This window comes from Mytilus edulis, chromosome 8 (assembly GCF_963676685.1).
Source record: "Mytilus edulis chromosome 8, xbMytEdul2.2, whole genome shotgun sequence".
Lineage (NCBI taxonomy): Eukaryota > Metazoa > Mollusca > Bivalvia > Mytilida > Mytilidae > Mytilus > Mytilus edulis.
Genome location: NC_092351.1, coordinates 7,704,644 through 7,727,527, shown reverse-complemented (window position 1 = coordinate 7,727,527; position 22,884 = coordinate 7,704,644). Strand labels below are relative to the sequence as shown.

Here is a 22,884-nt window from a genome sequence, read left to right as displayed (position 1 = left end):
ATGCTAAAATATAAATATAAGGATTTAAATTGCACAATCAAACTACATAAACTTAAAGCACCCTTTTTCCGTCCACACTTTCTGAAGGTAGTAAAATATTATGTACCATATATATGCATCTTTCTAAGATACTGGTTGACAGAACCAGATTAGCTGCCCGCCTATAATTTCCAAAAAATTGTACTTACGTTTAAATAAGGTTTAATATTGCATATACCATAATTGATTTCTTGTTATGTAAGAAGCAATCACTTTTTGTAGTTCACCATCTAGTAAATTGTTTTCTATCATTTAATCTCAAAACTTAATTAATAACTGTTTAAAACAAGACACAATTGATAATTTTTTTTTTTTTAACTATCCTATATTGCTTTTTTTCATATTTCCCTGGAAATATAACTAAATTAATCTTGCATATGAATCTATGAGAACACATTCTGATATAAGTATCATTTTTTAACAATATTGTGTTTAATGTTTTTTTCTGTATAATTTCCCAATGAAATCTTACCAGAGGTATAGGTGCTGTAGATAGGTTATCTAGTGTTGTATACAAGAACTGTGTATCCTCTGGAACATGTCTCCACACAGGCACCTCAACCAAACCAAAGCAGTCTTGTAAAATCTCCATCAAAACAGAAATCTGTAAAACAGAAGAAAGAGCATCCATTTTTTTTTCAATTCTAAAATGTTTTCAATAAATATTTCAATTATTTTATGGTGTCAAATATTTCAATTAAAATTCTAAAATTTACTAAAAAAACCATATAATGTGAGGGTACCCAATTGCAAATTGCACCTATTTTGACATATTTTTTTTTATCCAGGCAAAAGTTTTCATTCTTTATTTATTTTTTAAGCGTATCCTTATATATAGGTCGACCAACTTGTTGACTTTTTATGAACATGGTGATGTTTCCATAGATTTAAATATTTCCAGTGATCATTGACACGACTCAACTGTTGATATATTACTGTTTTGAAGACGTAAATAATGTCAAATCATAAAAAGGCAAAATTGTTTAGCCTCTTAGAAAACATGTATGTATGTTTTCTGCTACTATTTCTGAAGTTTTTAAATATAAACAATTTATTATACCTTTCCTGCTTCGGCTGTGAAATGAGACATGACGGTTTCACTTGTCCAGACATGTGATGCCTCACTGATTGCTGTAGACAGGTTACCACATTTCACCATGTCAGACATCCTTTCTAACTTATCTAACATAGACTGCAGGTATTCAATGTCAGCCACTATTGTCCTTGAACCAAGCTGGAGCAATGCTAGTTTTCCCTATATAGAAACACAACATGTTAGCTAGGTAAATATAAGATTCTGATCAGTACGGATGGCAATACTGTTGGTTTGCTGTCTTACTGTCATCTGATTTTTGTCATATTTGTTTATTGTGGATACATTTAATTTCATAGAAGATATTTTTTTTTGAAAAAGGACATTGCATTTTTACATATATTTGATTAAAATTAATAGATTCAAAAAGGATTCAACTGATCATGCACTTCTTTGTTTACCTGTTCATGTAGTAACTTAGCAATCTGTAAGAACTCATGTCCTTCCATTTTCAATGTTTTTTCTTCAAACATTGTGAGTCCTGTTCCAAATTCTATCACCTTCTCTTTTTTCAATTCCATCATGATTGTTTGTATATGACCTTGACATTTCTTTGGGATGTTATATTTCACTTCCTGGTGTAGTTTGCGACAGTCCATAGTATCAGTAACTCTCTCCAGTACTTTATCCATACCCTGCAAACAAATAAAATCCTCAGTCAGGGGCATGATATAAACATGTTATTATTTTTAATTATCTATAATGGTAATCCTAATTTTTTAAATAAGCAGTAAAACTATAATAAATTTCAATTGCAGTATTGGCTTAACAAAGTTTTTTGAGAATTTATAAATGTATAACTGAACTAAGATACATACATTACATTTTTTATCACATAAAATTATACAAATACATCAAGTTTGAGGAATATGCAGATAAAAGGTTACCTTGAGATTTTTGTCAAAAATATTACTTCTTTAAGCTATTTTAAATAGCTCTGAAATAATGAGTAGTAACTCCTATATGAGGAGCATCTAGTTTGTACCTGTAAATTTGGTACTTTGTTTTATGGGTTGTCTTACCTTTCCCGTTGTCAGATCTAAGGACATGTACTGAATCCTACTGAAATTGTTTACCAAGCCTTCAACTTTCTCTTTTGCCTGGCACAGTGAAGCATATTTGTTCTGGTCAAGTAGATCCAAATCTTTGAAATTCCTTTTCAAATAAAATAAAAAAGCAATCACATTTTAAAGGATCTATTTGAATACATACACTCAAAATGCACTCATAAATTAATTTCAGAACTGTAAAAAAAAAAAATAATAATATTTGATTGATTGTTGCTTGGTTAACATCCAGTAGCAATTTCTTCATCATGTATGTTCAAGACGAGATCAAGTTTATAATTAATACAATAATGTTTAGTTAGGTTCTGCCATAAACCAAGGTGAAAAGGGGAATTTGGACTGCCCCTGGAAATAAGGATATGTTGGCTAGGGCAGAAACTTTCTTTTGCAACAGGCCACCCTACTGACCCCTAAGAGAGATGTCTATATATGGCTCAATATCTTTAATTGTTTTTACATAGGTGGTAATTGTTACGTTTTTTCCTGTAGCTCAGTCCATATTGTAAACTTGGATATGTATGATAGCTCGTTTCGAAGCTGTGACATTTTCACATATGTGGTTAAATTTTCGGGGTACGAAGTGAGATTACTTTTTCCGTAAATTAGCAAACCCTGAACATCCTTTTGCGATGCGGCTCCTTGTGGTAAAATATCCCCTTTTTAACACAATAAGTTCTTTGAAAATTTAATACCTTGAACACATTCAATAGCTCTATAGTTTTTACACATTTATTCTATGTTCCTCTACTTTCCTAATCACCACAAATAATTAAGTTCAGTCATTTGTTAAAAATAGAAACATGTCCAATATCACTACACAGAGATTTTTTCTTTACACATGACTTTTGAGTTCCTCATTTCGAGGCGCATTAGGGATGTTGTCCCATATTGCAATCCATAGTTCTGATTTTTCCAAATATTTTTATGTGATCTTCATCGGTATGACATTCTGAATAAATCTGTGTATTTTTGTCCATTTCTGAAAAAAAATAAAGTTGTTTCAGCACTATAAGGGTTGACATCAAAAGATCGATGTAGGATAAAAAACTTAAATCAAATAGTTTGGGGGTGGGGGTGGTCAACATTGCTGCAAGTTTTGTTTATCTAAAATCGATTTTACATATATCCCTATTGGTCAATCAATTTTTCCCAAATTAAGTTAAGAGGGGGGTGTGGGGGTCAGTGAAAAAACTATGTGAATTAAGTTTTTTTATCCTTCATTGAACTTTTGATGTCGTCCCTAAGGCAATGACACTTTTATTGCTATATTTATTTATTTTGAATACAAAGTGTAAGCATAATTAATTTCTTCCAGTATACCTTCACTAGTCAAAAGAAGGACAAAACACCTGAATGTAACCTTAATTACAACACATAGACCCTGTTAAAGCATTCAATAAAATTTTCTGGTGCCTAAAAGTGCATTTTGACAGAGAAATTATGCAAAAATGAAGATTTCATAAAAAAAACCACCAAAATACTTAATTATTCTAGCCAGTGGAAACCTTGTATTTTATACTGTAGAAACCACTATAAACTACTGTAAAAGTCATTTGAATCATATAATTAGAGTGCAATGAAGTGCAAATTTTCAAAACTTGTTCTTTCACATAATTCTATTTTAGAAAAAATGTTTTTTACATGTATTTCAGTGAAAATCTTTTATCAGTGAGATATCGGCATGAGGTTTTAAAGGAAACATTGTGGCATCACACGTAATATGGCGTCATTAACTAACGACATATCAAAATAATGCTAATTATAGTTTGCAGTGTTACATGAAGAACAGTTGCCGCAAGGTTTAACTTGAAATATGGAGTCGAAAAGATCAGTAACCAAGCATTTTCATTTAATGCCAAGACCATAGCAACAGTTTTCATATCAGTATATTTTTAAAATACCGACTGTAATTTGAATTGCATAAATACCATAAATAAACAGTTTAGAGCTTGCCAAATAAAACAAAATGCTTACCAGTTATTCAGGACTTTTTAAAACCTCTAGTTTGCCATCTCAGGTTAAAAAGTAATGATATGTCTGGAACTGAAATAAGACAAAAAAATTACTCAGGCTGTGTTATTATTTGGTTTAGATACATAAGTATTATTGAGAGAGCAAAAATCAAATTCTTGAAAGTTTTATCGCAAAGAAAGAAAAATGCTTCTCCCTTGTGGCTTATCAACCCTCATTTAAATCTTTTATATTAGCAGCAACGAGTGCTAGCTAACTAGCTTAATAGTTGAAAAGGTGCAGCAATATTGTTTTCAAAAGTTTTGTTTATCCTCCCCCTTTTTCACTGAGAAAAGACAATATCTTGTGATTTGCTAGTGTGCATTACAAATAATAATTCATGATTTCCTTAATACATGTACATGTTTGACTGTTTATTAACTGCATATGATATAGATCTACTGACCATGGGTCAAATTATTGGATAAAAGCACATGTGATGATGTATTTCACTTTACTCGTATGAAGTGTGTTATCTCCCTTGATTATCAGTTATTCATGTAAACCGGAGTGATAATTACATAACAAAGACTGTATTGTGTCATGTTTACTTACAGCTAAAACTATTATGTTAGTTCAAGCCTTTTTCAATTCATAAACAAATTCCTTTCGGATCTCTCGGGGGTGTAAACAAAGTTAGAATTGTGCCTAAAAAAAGTGTTCAGCCCCGTGCCAGTAATGCATTTTAAAAGTGAAAATTTCATTGAGTATTTGCTGGTATTTATCTATAATGGTTATCTAAAATCATCTGGGATATCTAGGTATAAATAAAAAAATACTTACCATCATTTTCACACTTTTTCTGTGTGTACAAGGTGAAATCATCCATAGATCACTCTGAAAACTTCTGATTAATCTTTTTGTAAATTGGCTCAATATCTTTAATTGTTTTTACATAGGCGGTAATTGTTACGTTTTTTCCTGTAGCTCAGTCCATATCGTAAACTTGGATATGTATGATAGCTCGTTACGAAGCTGTGACATTTTCACACATGTGGTTAAATTTTCGGGGTACGAAGTGAGATTACTTTTTCCGTAAATTAGCAAACCACGAACATCCTTTTGTGATGTGGCTCCTTGTGGTAAAATATCCCCTTTTTAACACAATAAGTTCTTTGAAAATTTAATACTTTGAACACATTCAATAGCTCCATAGTTTTTACACATTTATTCTATGTTCCTCTACTTTCCTAATCACCACAAATAATTAAGTTCAGTCATTTGTTAAAAATAGAAACATGTCCAATATCACTACACAGAGATTTTTTCTTTACACGTGACTTTTGAGTTCCTCATTTCGAGGAGCATTTCTTTTGCAACAGGCCACCCTACTGACCCCTAAGAGAGATGTCTATATATGAGGCATCATATAAGTCCAACTCTGACCATATGTGGCTGTTTATTTTTTCATCCTGCCAAACTGGTGAGGGTTTTACTCTTAGAACAGGAATGACCATACTTCTATACACAATTTACCCTTTGGGATACAGGGAAATGAGAGATATAAAACAACATATCATATTAAGTAGATGTTTCACTAATTTATAAGGACTTTCAAATTAAAGATCATTTTTGAATTAAGAATATAATTTACTTAACTAACACACAGACTAGACTTCAACAAATGAAGTCCAAAACATTAATAAACAGAATCGTTTGTGCCAATAGCTGGTCTGGCCCTTAGATTTATTTCCTACTTGAGCTATAAATAAAATGCAAACTTAAAAAGAACACATAACTTTAAAAGTGAACATTAGAATTTTATTGCAGTCAAAAATACCTACTTTTCATAATATTCAATAGATTTGGCCATCGTTTCTAATGTATTTTGGAACTTATCCCCTTTTAGCTGTTCCTCTATAAGTTGTAATTTCCCCTCTGTCTTGCCAACTTCCACAACAATAAATTCACAATCTTTAAAGTTAGGACATGGAACTTTGTCCTTCTTCTGACCTTCTTCCTTCTCAGACTTCTTCTTCTTTTTCTTGTCATATTGCTAAATTGATAGAAATTGTAAAACTATATACACTGAAAGCTAAATTAACTAAAAAGTACATACATACTGTTTCCCACAAACTATTTATATAACTTCCCCTATAAAAAGCCTAAAAATAAGATAAAGTTCAACTCTGATAAAGAATATGCTTAAAAGTTGACTAAAGATTCAAATAGGTACTGTATTTTGTGAAATTTACTGAAAAATAACTAAGTCCCCAATTTGAAAGTTAGGAGATACAGTTTAATCACAATAGAAAATAACTACTATAAATTATGAAATTGCGAGCATTTAATATTGCAATGTCAGAAAAATCTCCATATTGATATATGTATTAGACATCAGAATGCAAGTTTCACCTAGTCTAATTATTCGCATTAATAAAAACCTCGCATTAATTTCTAAATTTACAGTATCCACCAGATGGCGTGGATGTTATTTAGTCTAGAAATAGGAGGAACATTTCCTCAAAAAATTTGTAAGGGTTCCGCGGAACCCAGTGTCTCGCCTACTTTTGCTGTTAATCGTAGACTCAACAAAAATGAGGAAAAACATCAATAAAAATTTCCCTCTCAATACTGTCCTTTGATTGAAAGAAGCTTCCAAGTTTGGTAAAAATCAAGGATAGTTTATGAATCTAATAAATGTTTTATAACCTTTAACTGCAGACTGTATGTAATGTTAACTGGAAGAAAAACTAAGTCCATTTATAAGTAAGATACAGAAAAAGTGGAATTTATTTTTACAAAATTTAATTCTAATAATATATTATGATCAGAAACAAGCTTTTGTCCAAGTTTGGTAGAAATCCAGGATAGTTTAAGAACATTATAAAAATTTTAAAAACTTAAATCACAGAGTGAATGTTTTGTTTCTGGCAAAAAAACTAAGTCCATTTATAAGTAAAATACGGAGAAGTGGAAATTTATTTTTACAAAATTTTCTTCTTGATACTATCTTATTAAACAAGCTTCTGTCGAAGTTTGGTACAAATCAAGGATAGTTTATGAAAGTTATTAAAATTTTAAAAACTTTTACCACAGAGTGAATGTAATGTTTCCTCGCATGAAAAACTAAGTCCATTTATAAGTAAAATACGGAAAAAATGGAATTTTATTTTTACAACATTTACTTCTGGATACTTTCTTATGATCATAAACAAGCTTCTGTCCAAGTTTGGTAGAAATCCAGTATAGTTTAAGAAAGTTATTTAAATTTCAAAAACTTTAACCACAGAGTGAATATTTGTGTCCGCAGCCGACGACGGAATGTATGATCGCTTAGTCTCACTTTTTCGACTAAAGTCGAAGGCTCGACAAAAATACCTAAATAGCAGGTGCACAACTTCAATATTATTTCGATCATTCTGTAAAGCTTTAGAGATCTGAATTACAAACTGTGGGAAGTAGGTATCAATTTTCCTTGCCTTGCCGCCCATAACATTAACCTTATTGAGTACAATGGAGGTTTTCACCCTTATATTAATAACATCTGCCAACAAATTATTATGAAAAAATGGAAATACATCATTGTAAATAGAAAAGTTAGTTTTATAATATTAAAACTATGAATACCAAATTTTTCTTTTTAAATTGCATAGAAATTAATTTTAAACATTTCAGCCAAGGGAAATTTCTGCAGTTCAAGAGAATAAACATAACAGTTTTTAGATCCTTTATCCATAACTCTTATTTGTCTGAAAAAAAGAGCACACATTTTATATGTAGTTTGATACCTCTAAATTGGCTTTCTTCCTGTTTTCCTCTGTTTCTGCGTAAAAATTCAGAACTCTGAGTGTTACCTCTTTTGATATGTTACCATTTGTAAATACTGTAGGAAACAGTCCATCTGATCTCATTGTCATGGTGTACTGATGTGTCTGTAATTATAAAGTACACTAGAACACACCGGTGATATCGCGGGTCCGTGACTGAATTAAAGTATATAACTATGCGCAAGCATTATTTTAGTATTAGTATTGTCATCTGATAAAGTCATGCCGATTATAAGATACACAGTTTTCTCTGCTTTCAAATCTTTCTGTTTGAACCCGTCGAACTGGAACTTATCAATTATTGGTAATATTAATTATTTGGAAAACAAAAGGTCCTGGAATGTAGTTTTTTTTTAATCAACAACATTGTACTATATTAGTTATAAATAAAGTTGAATTCTTTGATTCGTTGTTTTACGTCATGCCCACTAACAAATTGAAAACTGTACCTATACGCCTTATTTTTAGTCCAGATTTTTAGTATTCGTATTGTTATCTTAGAAAGTCTTACTGATTAAAATACTACAATAGGTAACAATTCGACAATTTAGTAGTGTAAACCCTGTGATTATGACCTGTGTATATAGCATATTAATCCTGAATACACCGTTTGTTGGTGCGCCTGTCAGATGCGGAACGTACAGATAAGGTAATAGGTAACAGGTGAATATACTATTGGTATCGGTATCGGACTCGACCCGGAACATCTTAATTATTGGCAATATTAATTACGTGGAAAACAAAAGGGCCTGGAGTGGTGTAATTTTTAATCTACACCTTTGTACTATATTAGTTATATATAAAGTTGAATTCTTTGATTCATCGTTTTTACGTGATGACGGCTGACAAATTAGACCTCGTAATTTTAGTATTACAGATGTTTTATTCATTGTCATGGTGTACTGATGTGTCTGTAATTATAAAATACATGCTTTATTCATTGTCATGGTGTACTGATGTGTCTCTAATTATAAAATACATGTTTTATTCATTGTCATGGTGTTCTGGTGTGTCTGTAATAATAAAATACATGTTTTAGTCATTGTCATGGTGTACTGATGTGTCTGTAATTATAAAATACATGTTTTATTCATTGTCATGGTGTTCTGGTGTGTCTGTAATTATTAAATGTTTCATTGTCATTGTGTTCTGGTGTGTCTGATATCATAAAATACATGTTTTATTCATTGTCATGGTGTCCTGGTGTGTCTAATTATTAAATGTTTCATTGTCATGGTGTTCTGGTGTGTCTGTAATTATTAAATGTTTCATTGTCATGGTGTACTGATGTGTCTAATCATAAAATACATGTTTTATTCATTGTCATGGTGTACTGGTGTGTTTGTAATTATTAAATGTTTCATTGTCATGGTGTTCTGGTGTGTCTGTAATTATTAAATGTTTCATTGTCATGGTGTACTGATGTGTCTGTAATTATAAAATACATGTTTTAGTCATTGTCATGGTGTACTGGTGTGTTTGTAATTATAAAATACATGTTTTATTCATTGTCATGGTGTTCTGGTGTGTCTGCAGTTATTAAATGTTTCATTGTCATGGTGTACTGATATGTTTGTAATTATAAAATACATGTTTTATTCATTGTCATGGTGTACTGATGTGTCTGTAATCATAAAATATGTTTTATTCATTGTCATGGTGTTCTGGTATGTCTGTAATTATAAAATATGTTTCATTCTCATGGTGCACTGATGTGTCTGTAAATACAAAATATATGTTAAGTCATTGTCATGGTGTACTGATGTGTCTGTAACTATCAATATTTTTTATTCATTGTCATGGTGTATTGATGTGTCTGTGATTATAAATATGTTTTGTTCATTGTCATGGTATACTGATGCTTTTGTACTCATATACATGTAACTTCAGTTCTACTCATTGGCATATTGTACTTATGTGTTTAATTATATGTCAATTTAAAGCATTGTTCTGGTGTTTTGATGTGTCTGTTATCATATAATGTTATTTATAGTAAGCAGTTATAAGCGAATGGATAGTTTCCAACAATGAGGAAATCCATACTGTATACGTGGCTATAAAAGGCCTGGATATGAAAAATACATAATAATTTAAAAGAGTAAACTTAAGGCTTCATTAATTTACAACAAAATTATTAGCAAAAAACAAATATAACAATTTAGGTTTGATTAAATTAATAAAGAATGTACCTGGTAGTTTATATATAATTACTATATAATGATTTACATACTGTAAATAATATAATAAATAGTATAATTCAAAGGTTTTTCTATGCTAAACCTAAACCTACCAGTTTATCATTCACAAAGAACTTAATATTGACATCTTGTTGTGGTGATATTGAGCCATCTTCTTCAAACAGCAATTTCTCAGCTGATGAGACTTTTTCCACTTCACATTTGATCTTGTCTCCTTTCTTATACTTCCCTTCCTCACGGAAACTACTTTGTACCACTGATTCAGCAAACACACTAAAACAATTCAATATGCTGTATAAAATAACATTTCAATCAATTGAGCAACCAAATACTTACATATTACAGTCAAAAGTAAAACAATTCAGTTTGTCAGTGGAGATATCATAGAATGTTATTAAATTATGTTATCTCATTCCAGTACTGGAATAAGCTATGTATAATAATACTGGAACTTGACTCCATTAAAATCAGATTATTTAGCTATTGCATCTAACTAAATAAAAAGTTGTCAGCTGTAAACCCTGTAAGTTTTAGGAAGAATCTCATAAGAACACATTTAAAAGCATAACTGAATTATTAAATACCTTTCAAAATTTTTTTAATATATAATAATAGCATTCGCTTTATATTGTATAAACAAAATTTTCACAATGTTTTTTACATAAAGGAGTAGGTCCAGTAAGACCCCTTTTTGGCGCCAAAATATAGCAGTTTTACAAAATTGTTAAAATGTTAACTTTAAGTTAATTATTGGACAGTAGAATGCTTCTGATACATAAATATGGGCTGTTTTTGGCAATAGATTGCACATATATCGGGTACTAGCACCATTAAGTCATGCTAAATTACTGAAATCTTCACAATTCTAGCATTTTAGTTAAATTTTAGACAGTTTTCATGTAAAACGGAAGTGGCCGCATTTGTGTTCATCCTTAATATTGAAATGCAAGTTGTATTTTATGATAATACATAACATATATAAAGGTTGAGGATGAACACGGATGCGGCCACTTTCATTTTTGACAAAAACCATATGAAAAGTGACATTTTTCGGCATATTTGGTAGATTTTTCATATTTGAGCTTGAATCGGATCATTTTTAATGACTAAATCAGATAAAATCTTTCACATCAACAAATTGAATCAAATGAAATAGACACTTAAGTGTTTAAAAAATGGTCAAAATCTTTTGTCAGATGAACCTGAAATTTGAAGCCAAAATAGGTCCTTACCTGACCTACTCCTTTGAAGCAATATGTTTTTGTTTTTCACTGTTATGTAGTTTTTATATTCTTATCACATTTTTTTACCAAATTTACTTAGGGCTATTCCATTAAAACGTATGAGGGAAGGTAGTAAGGGCAGTTTGATTATTAAATGTAGGTTATGGGGTAATTTTTCAGTATACGTCTATTACCATTATGTAAAATTATCTAAAACATGGTTCTTGGTTGTAGGGATATTCTAAAAATCCCTTCTTGCTCTCCCACATACATTTTAATGGAATAGCCCTTACAGCATAAGTTCCAACAACCGATTACTTACTTCCCACCAGAGGAGAACCCATTACTTACTTCCCACCAGAGGAGAACCCATTACTTACTTCCCACCAGAGGAGAACATAACACAACCACCTGAAACTTCAAAATGTGTTGCAGGATCTTTGTATTGTTTAGCACTCCCTATTATCTGGGGAATTTCTGAATGACAAAATCCCACAGCAACTGCATCTAACTCATCATTGAGTTCTTCTGTAATTTCCACTTCAAAGGACAATCTCTGTGAGTTCATTGGAAATTTACCCATATAGCATCCATAAAATATATCTTTCTTCTTTTTTCTGAAAAAAATAAGAAATTATAAATAAGAACTGTCCACATTGCAAGACTACCATCTGTACATGCATTTTAGGTGCAGCTGTACAATTTATAACCACTATAACATAGCAAAACTTACTGTATTGAAAGAACAAGCTTCCCTTAAATTTATAACTCCTGCAACATGGCACATCTTACAGTATTGGAATAACATGCTTCCCATACATTTATAACAGATATAACATAACAGCACTTACAGTATTGGAATAACAAGATTCCCATACATTAATAACCACTATGACATAAAATGACTTACAGTATTGAAGTAACAAGCTTCCCATACATTTATAACCACTATGACATAACATGACTTACGGTATTGGAGTAACAAGCTTCCCATACATTTATAACCACTATGACATAACATGACTTACAGTATTGAAGTAACAAGCTTCCCATACATTTATAACCACTATGATATGACATGACTTACAGTATTGAAGTAACAAGCTTCCCATACATTTATAACCACTATGACATAACATAACTTACAGTATTGGAGTAACAAGCTTCCCATACATTTATAACCACTATGACATAACATGACTTACAGTATTGGAGTAACAAGCTTCCCATACATATATAACAACTATGACATATCATGACTAACAGTATTGGAGTAACAAGCTTCCCATACATTTATAACCACTATGACATAACATGACTTACGGTATTGGAGTAACAAGCTTCTCATACATTTATAACCACTATGACATAACATGACTTACAGTATTGGAGTAACAAGCTTCCCATACATTAATAACCACTATGACATAACATGACTTACAGTATTTGAGTAACAAGCTTCCCGTACATTTATAACCACTATGACATAACATGACTTACGGTATTGGAGTAACAAGCTTCCCATACATTTATAACCACTATGACATAACATGACTTAAAGTATTTGAGTAACAAGCTTCCCGTACATTTATAACCACTATGACATAACAAGACTTACAGTATTGGAGTAACAAGCTTCCCATACATTTATAACCACTATGACATAACATGACTTACGGTATTGGAGTAACAAGCTTCCCGTACATTTATAACCACTATAACATATCATGACTTACGGTATTGGAGTAACAAGCTTCCCATACATTTATAACCACTATGACATAACATGACTTACGGTATTGGAGTAACAAGCTTCCCATACATTTATAACCACTATGACATAACATAACTTACAGTATTGGAGTAACAAGCTTCCCATACATATATAACAACTATGACATATCATGACTAACAGTATTGGAGTAACAAGCTTCCCATACATTTATAACCACTATGACATAACATGACTTACGGTATTGGAGTAACAAGCTTCTCATACATTTATAACCACTATGACATAACATGACTTACAGTATTGGAGTAACAAGCTTCCCATACATTAATAACCACTATGACATAACATGACTTACAGTTTTTGAGTAACAAGCTTCCCATACATTTATAACCACTATGACATAACATGACTTACAGTATTGGAGTAACAAGCTTCCCATACATTTATAACCACTATGACATAACATGACTTACAGTATTGGAGTAACAAGCTTCCCATACATTTATAACCACTATGACATAACATGACTTACAGTATTTGAGTAACAAGCTTCCCATACATTTATAACCACTATGACATAACATGACTTACGGTATTGGAGTAACAAGCTTCTCATACATTTATAACCACTATGACATAACATGACTTACAGTATTGGAGTAACAAGCTTCCCATACATTAATAACCACTATGACATAACATGACTTACAGTATTTGAGTAACAAGCTTCCCGTACATTTATAACCACTATGACATAACATGACTTACGGTATTGGAGTAACAAGCTTCCCATACATTTATAACCACTATGACATAACATGACTTAAAGTATTTGAGTAACAAGCTTCCCGTACATTTATAACCACTATGACATAACAAGACTTACAGTATTGGAGTAACAAGCTTCCCATACATTTATAACCACTATGACATAACATGACTTACGGTATTGGAGTAACAAGCTTCCCGTACATTTATAACCACTATGACATATCATGACTTACGGTATTGGAGTAACAAGCTTCCCATACATTTATAACCACTATGACATAACATGACTTACGGTATTGGAGTAACAAGCTTCCCATACATTTATAACCACTATGACATAACATAACTTACAGTATTGGAGTAACAAGCTTCCCATACATATATAACAACTATGACATATCATGACTAACAGTATTGGAGTAACAAGCTTCCCATACATTTATAACCACTATGACATAACATGACTTACGGTATTGGAGTAACAAGCTTCTCATACATTTATAACCACTATGACATAACATGACTTACAGTATTGGAGTAACAAGCTTCCCATACATTAATAACCACTATGACATAACATGACTTACAGTATTTGAGTAACAAGCTTCCCGTACATTTATAACCACTATGACATAACATGACTTACGGTATTGGAGTAACAAGCTTCCCATACATTTATAACCACTATGACATAACATGACTTAAAGTATTTGAGTAACAAGCTTCCCGTACATTTATAACCACTATGACATAACAAGACTTACAGTATTGGAGTAACAAGCTTCCCATACATTTATAACCACTGACATAACATGACTTACAGTATTGGAGTAACAAGCTTCCCATACATTTATAACCACTATGACATAACATGACTTACAGTATTGGAGTAACAAGCTTCCCATACATTTATAACCACTATGACATAACATGACTTACAGTATTTGAGTAACAAGCTTCCCATACATTTATAACCACTATGACATAACATGACTTACAGTATTGGAGTAACAAGCTTCCCATACATTTATAACCACTATGACATAACATGACTTACAGTATTGGAGTAACAAGCTTCCCATACATTTATAACCACTATGACATAACATGACTTACAGTTTTTGAGTAACAAGCTTCCCATACATTTATAACCACTATGACATAACATGACTTACAGTATTGGAGTAACAAGCTTCCCATACATATATAACCATTATGAGATAACATGACTTACGGTATTGGAGTAACAATCTTCCCATCATCAAATACTATCATGTTGTGTAATCTTCCTACTGTTAATGATTCTGGAAAAAGCACCTGTCAAAAAAAATATGTATGGTAACAATTTTTTATCATCTTCTTACGATTTTTTTCCATGACAGGTCAAAAGGTTGAAAGGATGACAGTTTCATAAAATGGAAAATACCAGTTACCATGTTGACAAGTTGACAATTCAAAAACCAAGTAAGTTAATAAAAGAAGAATGTGTCCATGGTAAATAGATGAACCTGCTTGTAAATAAATGATAAATTCTGAAATTTTTTATTTATAAAGGGGCATAACTCATGATCAGAAAATGACAACCCCCACATTTAAGTTTGATCAGTGTGTTAATAAGTATTGTGTATAAATATACTAATTTTTGGTAGAGGCAAATTTTTAAAATATAGATTGCTGAACAATTAAATTTGCCAATTTGTCCATTTAAAAGAGATCTGTGAAAATGATGCAACACATTTTTGAATTTGTTCTGTGCTAAATGATAATAATCAATTGTGTGTAAGTTTCATTATCATTGGTTGAGGCACACTTAAGTGAAAAAATCAGACACTAATTTTGACAATTGACATATGTACAGAAGGACAAACAGACTGATGTATTGAGGTAAAATTTTATGCCCACTCCATTTGAGCTGAGGTATAAATGTACCAATACGGTTGACAAGTTGACAAAAAAAAAATAGAACAATAAAACATAATCCTGTGAGATGAAATATTAAATATTTCATATTGTCAACTTATGAACTAGCAGACCTGAACATTTGTAGATAGACAATGTTTTGTGATGTCAACTTGTCAACCTGTCGACCTTTGTAGTTAGACTATATTTTACAATATCAGCTGTCAACCTGTCGACCTTTGTAGGTAAATAAAATTGAGAATGGAAATGGGGAATGTGTCAAAGAGACAACAACCCGACCAAATAAAAAAACAACAGCAGAGGGTCACTAACAGGTCTTCAATGTAGCGAGAAATTCCCGCACCTGGAGGCGTCCTTCAGCTGGCCCCTAAACAAATATATACTAGTCAAAACAATATTTTGCAATATCAACTTGTCGACCTTTGTAGGTAAACCATATTTTACAATATCAACTTATCAACCTGTCGAACTTTGTAGGTAGACAATATTTTATGATGTCAACTTGTCCACCTGTTGACCTTTGTAAGCAGACAATGTTTTATGATGTCAACTTTTCAACCTGTCAACCTTTGTAGGTAGACAATATTTTAAAATATCACCATGTCAACCTGTCGAACTTTAAAAATAGAATCTATGTAGGGTAACAATTTTTTTGTTAAATTGCAGATCTTAGGTTTAATATTAACCATATTACTGATATCTCCAAATAAATTAAAATAGTCCACAAGGAACTATATGTTCTTATATTCCAGTTGACCTCACCTAAAGTTTTAGAGGTATGGTAGAAAATCAACTTACAGGTCCCCTGTACTTTGGCCTGTAGTTCAGCAATTGAACTTTACTCTTGACTTCTGACAGAAATATGTATAACTTGACAATACTCCTGTTGTCATCTTTATCTGGTGTGAAAGCTGTTTCTACAATCTGAAACAAAACATGTTATATGGTATTTTAAAAGGTGTCTCTATGCAATAAGAAGTAGTAACACATAAACTTTTAAACTTAATGTAAGATGATTTTAGATAAAGGCTCATAAAAGGATAAGAAGTTCTTTTTTTTGTTTATTTAAAATTTAAAAATATCAAGTCTTGAAAGTGCTTACAACGCAATTTTCAATATATAAATAATATTTCAAAGGGGCATAACTTTAAAAGTAATAGTTGATCAACACTGATAATAGTTTGTCTGAGACATTGCTCATATAAACATGAAAAATTACATAAAAAATTATCAAGAACAAGAAGTAATTGTAACAGGATGCTGTTACGAAGTCTCCCAAACAAAGCTCCCATAACTCACCATTTATATGGTCCCATGTTCATTTGATTTGATTTGTTGTCCAATACAAGAATATATATGGCTTACGGGTGGGGATCTCCACCATTTACAAGTATTCAAACAGGAGGGGGTGGTGGTAACCCCCAGAGACTTTTCCTACATTTCATTTGATTTGTTTTATTGTCCCATACAAGAATATATGTGGTTTAGGGGTGGGGATGTTGACCGTTTACAAGTTTTCAAACAAGAGGGGGTGGGGTGACCCCCTCTGGACTTCCCTTTTATTTCATTTCATTTGTTTTATTGTCCCCTACAAGAATAAATATGGTTTAGGGGTGGGGATCTGGACCATTTACAAAATAATAGCACATTCTCAAATTGAACGGGGTGGGGGCAACCCCAAGGAACTTCCCTTTAATTTCATTTGATTAGCTTTATTGTCCCATACAAGTATACATATGGTTTAGGGGTGGGGATGTTGACCGTTTACAAGTTTTCAAACAAGTGGGGGTGGGGTGACTCCCTCTGGACTTCCCTTTTATTTCATTTCATTTGTTTTATTGTCCCCTACAAGAATATATATGGTTTAGGGGTGGGGATCTGGACCGTTTACAAGATAATAGTACATTCTCAAATTGAACGGGGTGGGGGTGACCCCCAGGAACTTCCATTTAACTTCATTTGATTAGTTTATTGTCCCATACAAGAATAAATATGGTTTAGGGGTGGGGATGTTGACCGTTTACAAGTTTTCAAACAAGAGGGGGTGGGGTGAGCCCCTAGGGACATCACTTTTATTTCATTTCATTTGTTTTATTGTCCCCTACAAGAATATATATGGTTTAGGGTTGGGGATCTGGACCGTTTACAAGATAAAAGCATATTCTCAAATTGAAGGAGGTGGGGATGACCCCCCCCGGGACTCCCCCTATATTTCATGTGATTTGTTTTATTGTCCTATAATCATTTCTGAAGACTGCATGTATCTATCACTTACAGTTTTCAAGTTATATTCATTTGAAAATTTTAGAAAATAAAATCCCATAGAGTTCTATAGTAAACCCCTCCCTCCTTTCTACCACCCAAAATACCCCTTAATAGACCCCAATGCACAAACGAAACATTGATGGCTCACCTAGACATGTTAGTCTAACATATTGTAAAATTCTAAGTAAATCTGACAAGCCGTTTAGGAGAACCGCTCCGGACAAGTTCATTTTTAAAGTGGCGGAAGAAGAAGAGGAAGAAGAGGAAGAAGAGGAAGAATAATAAAAACTAGAATTGCCATTGCAAGCAATAGCGGATGTCACCCTTCCCCCTATTGCCACTAAGCGGCAGCCATTTCAAGCTTGTTTAACAGTAAATGCACAAATATGCATGGCTCTTCATCTTTTTGTAAATTTTCAGTATATTCAGAGCATTTTAAAGTATTTGACATTTATACCGTTTCCATGGCAACAGCAGCCATTTTGAAAAATTTCAAGGTCAAAAGTCTCATCTTTACTTGTCAGTTACCAATAATATCAAATTTCATTAAGTTCAAACCATTTTGAGAATTTTTGACATTTTTGCATTTTCCATGGCAACCGTGGCCAATTTGGAAATTCCAACTTCAAAAGTCATATGTAGACTTGATAGTCAACAATCATATCAAGTTTCATCAGTTTTGAAGCATTCTGAATTTTTTGCTCCTGTATCCATGGTAACATAGTAGTTCCAATGATTGTCAAAATCATTCAAAACCTGTATATAGTGGACAACTATATTGCATAAAAATTTGATGATTTTAAGTTCAAGCATACCAAAGTTATTCACCAAACCGGAAGTTTTTGGAGCATTTTGACCTTTTTGCATTGTTTCCATGGAAACGGCAGACATTTTGGAAATTCCAACGCCAAATTCCACATCTACCAAAGTTGCTCATCGTTATGCTAAAGTTTCAAAAAAATTGGAGCATTTTCATATTTTTGAAATTTTTGGTGTAGTTTCCATGGCAACATAGTAGTTCCAAGGATTGCCAAAATCATCCCAAAGCAGTATATAGTGGGCACCTACAGTGTATTAAAATCTAAAGATTTTAAGCTTAAGCATTCTCAAATAATTCAAGGAACTCCAAAATTATATTTTTTCACCATTTTTCCGTTTCCATGGTGATGGCAGCCATTTTTTAGTTCCAAAGTTGCACAGACTCTGGGGAGTCAGGGTTCCTTGTTATAGTGCACCATCATTCGGATAGGTACTTTTGGCTCTGAGAAAGCGGGCGGACAAAATTAGGTGGAAGTATAATAATAATAATACAGAAAAAGAAACAGAGGAAAAGCAATATGTCACCCGACATTGTCGATCGGGTGACATAATAATAAGAACTGACCAAAAACAATAAGTCTCCAAACTTTGATTTGGAGACTTAATAATTAAACAAGGGAAAGCCATATCAATGCAATTTTCCTTATAATCAATATATCTAAGGGGCATAACTCTTTTAAAAATAGTAAATAGGCATGATTTTCAAACTTGTACCAGACATTGGGCCATTCCAGTTAATTTCTGACAGGTGGGGATGGATGGGGAGATTTCTTTTTATACGTATCAGAAAAAAACATCACGAAAAACTACCTATCAGATATAAAAAAATTAAGACCCATCAGATGAAGAGTTCCTGTTCATGTTGGGTGGATGGGCTTTCATGGAAAAAATGACCTATCAGAATTATTTACTGCAAGGATTGTACCCATCAGAATTTTAAAAACAATACCAGATAATGCATGATATGAAACTGTCTACATTCAAAGCACCCATCAGATCTGACATAGGCATTTTTGTGACCCCTAAGATGTAATAATTTTTAATTATTTACTGCTGCCAAGACCCTCAGAAGTTTTTTGTGTATATGTGTACCTGTCAGATGAAAAAAACCCAAAATTTCACCCCTAAGATGTATAAATTTTACACCCCTCAGAAAGGACCATCCATCCCCCTTTAGCAGATATTAACTGGAATGGCCCATTGTTAATATATACCTTTGATAAAAACTATTAAAAAAAACTGGCAATAATTGTATAAGTGAGAGAGCACTTACAATGAATTTTTCATTTAGTTTATACTTCCAAGGGACATAAATCTCTTGAAAGCAATGATTTTCAATCTTGACAAATTCATTGCCAATATAAACCTTAGTTTTGAATTTCATAAAAATCTGGTGCAAATTGAACATGTGAGAGTGTTTCATTGCTAGATGGACAGATGGAAGAACAGATCCATATGCAATATATATACATTGTAAAATTTATTTGTACTTGCTGCCTAGCTTTTTGTCACTGTTCTAAAGCTCATACAAAAATTTTCATATTTCCAGACAATGTACATATATAGTTTTTATCCTTAAATTAACTCCCAACAATTGAAGCTTTAGTTATTTTAAAATCTAAATCATGGTCACTAATTTTTCAAAGAAATCGACATAGTGTAAAGCCGTACTGCAGAGGGCCCAAAATGAACTGGTAAGGAAAAAGAAATATCCACATTACTGCTAGCTCAACATGGAAGTGGGATAACAGGAGACTTTTTTTTATACAAGTACAAATAAAGCATAAATTTATTTGTGTACCTGTTATTTGTACAATACAAGGCTGATTGCAGGATAAACATAGATTATTACATTGATACAAGTGGTTTATCGGATTTATCCATCGAGATAGTTAAATTATCAATTTTTAAAGTCCGAGCCTCGTCGAGGATTAAAAAATTTATAATTTAACTATCGAGATTGGATAAATCTGATAATCCAGGCATTACTATGTAATAATCTGTTTCTCTAATGATTAAAAGATAAATTTTCCTTTTTTTCTAAACCAAAATCCCCTTTGAGTCCTTCCACTTTCCATGAAGTTGTCAATTTCATTAACACCTGTTAGAATCAGGGAGCTGAAAAGGTTTTGACCTTTTGACTCAGCCAATAGTCTTCTGAGATCACCGGCCACCACACATTGATTAAATTTTTTTATACAATGGGTTCAGAAAGGGATATTTTTCCATAGAATTAGAGAAAAGTATTTCTATGTCCTTTCATACGCCCCCGAACCAATGCAGCTAACATCATCCCAATATACACAAACATAATAAATAATTAACATGAAAATGCCTATAACACTTGAGTAATGTTTCATCATCATTTATGTAGCGTTTAGGTAGATTTATACTTACAATTGACTATAATCATGTATCGTAATATTGACCTGATAAGAAGAAAGTGCAACAAAAAGGCACATGAACAACAGACTGACAGATGGAATAATCCTACCCTAACTTTAAGAGTATTTGTCTACGTCTTTCCCATAAGCTTCAATATAAAACTGAGGCTTAAAATGGTGACAGTATTACTTGGCTGATCAGCACTGAAGTAACATAACTTTGATTTGATTTTCTGTCTTTTAACACCACTTTCAAGCATTGCTTTTGGGCTATTTCGTAAGGGCTAGTTTTTATTAGGTGAGGAAGCCAAAATGACCGGAGAAAACGTAACATAACTTACTTCTTTTCCGTTTTTATACAAAACAACCTTTTCTCCATCTTTATTTTCAAACTTGACTGTAAGAATATCACCAGTTTCTACACGACCGGGATCTTCTAGATACTTTGGTCTCTTCTCAGAAATAACTCTGAAAAATTCAGAAGAAAAAAAACAAATTAAACAGTCACGTCTAAAATTGATGAGCTGTTTCACATAAATCTTAATTTTGTTATATTTGTCTTTAACAACAAGTACAATAAAAAGAAAACAATCAGTAAAATATTTCCATAACAAAACAAAATTAATATTACTTCAGTCAAAATTACTTTTTTTTTTATTAGTTGTTATTGGCTTTGAACTAGCTGTTAGTAACTGTGAGTACTCTCAGATGCTGTGTAACATATTTGTTTTCGTTCATTATTTTGTACATTAGGCTGTTAGTTTTTTTGTTTGAATTGTTTTACATTTGTCATTTTTGGGCCTTTTATCATGTTTATAGCTGACAATGTGGTTTGGGCTTTGCTCATTGTTGAAGACCATACAGTGACCTATAGTTGTTAATTTCTGTGTTATTTGGTCTTTAGTGAAGATTTGTCTCATTGGCAATCATACTACATCTTTTTTATATACTACATCTTTTTTATATACTACATCTTTTTTATATACTACATCTTTTTTTATACCAAATAAATTTAAGAATACAGAAGAATGTGTCTGAGGACCAGAATGCCTCTGCTCATGATTTGAAACAAATGTGAGAGGGACAGAAAGACAGGACGACCTATGCTGAAGGGTAACACTTAGTTTAAAGGGAGCTCACATCAATATATATATAAACCATTCACTAAAGTATGATGCAAATTGGTTAATACATTGTTACGTTAATGCCCAACATATTGACGACAGACGGACAGACAAATAGACGGGCAATGGTATACCATAATATATCCCGTAAACGGGCCTATAAAAACTATCAAACATCTACTTTTAAATCAAATTCTCCTAACTGAAAAAAGTATATTTTCTGATTTTACTTATAAATAATCAATACTCACTCTCCTGTTACTCCCTGGTATATCCAGCTCTCACTTTTTTGCATCTCTTTATCTTTTTCTTTTTCCTTAGACAAAGCAATTTTTATTTTCCCAAAGTTCCCTTTGTCCAGTACTTTAATACTAAATTCTTGAGTAATAGCCTCCATAGATATAAACATTCCTTCATCTTCATTGGGTGAGCTATTGCTACAAAATATTATAAATTTACAAAATTA

The 22,884-nt window shown here is 32.1% G+C and overlaps 1 protein-coding gene across 1 annotated transcript in view; it reads right to left on the bottom strand.

The window, feature by feature from the left end:
• LOC139486720 (uncharacterized) overlaps positions 1-22,884 on the bottom strand; it is a 167,215-nt gene that overhangs the window by 123,745 nt on the left and 20,586 nt on the right. Inside the window, exons 12-23 of the mRNA XM_071271644.1 lie at positions 22,670-22,855; positions 21,636-21,762; positions 16,625-16,750; positions 15,141-15,223; positions 11,781-12,017; positions 10,270-10,450; positions 7,941-8,084; positions 5,994-6,205; positions 2,155-2,287; positions 1,534-1,767; positions 1,100-1,294; positions 512-643 (exon numbers count right to left, since the gene is read on the bottom strand). Of these exons, the coding sequence (XP_071127745.1) occupies positions 512-643; positions 1,100-1,294; positions 1,534-1,767; positions 2,155-2,287; positions 5,994-6,205; positions 7,941-8,084; positions 10,270-10,450; positions 11,781-12,017; positions 15,141-15,223; positions 16,625-16,750; positions 21,636-21,762; positions 22,670-22,855 (1,990 nt within the window). The remainder of the gene's footprint in view (positions 1-511; positions 644-1,099; positions 1,295-1,533; positions 1,768-2,154; positions 2,288-5,993; positions 6,206-7,940; positions 8,085-10,269; positions 10,451-11,780; positions 12,018-15,140; positions 15,224-16,624; positions 16,751-21,635; positions 21,763-22,669; positions 22,856-22,884) is intronic.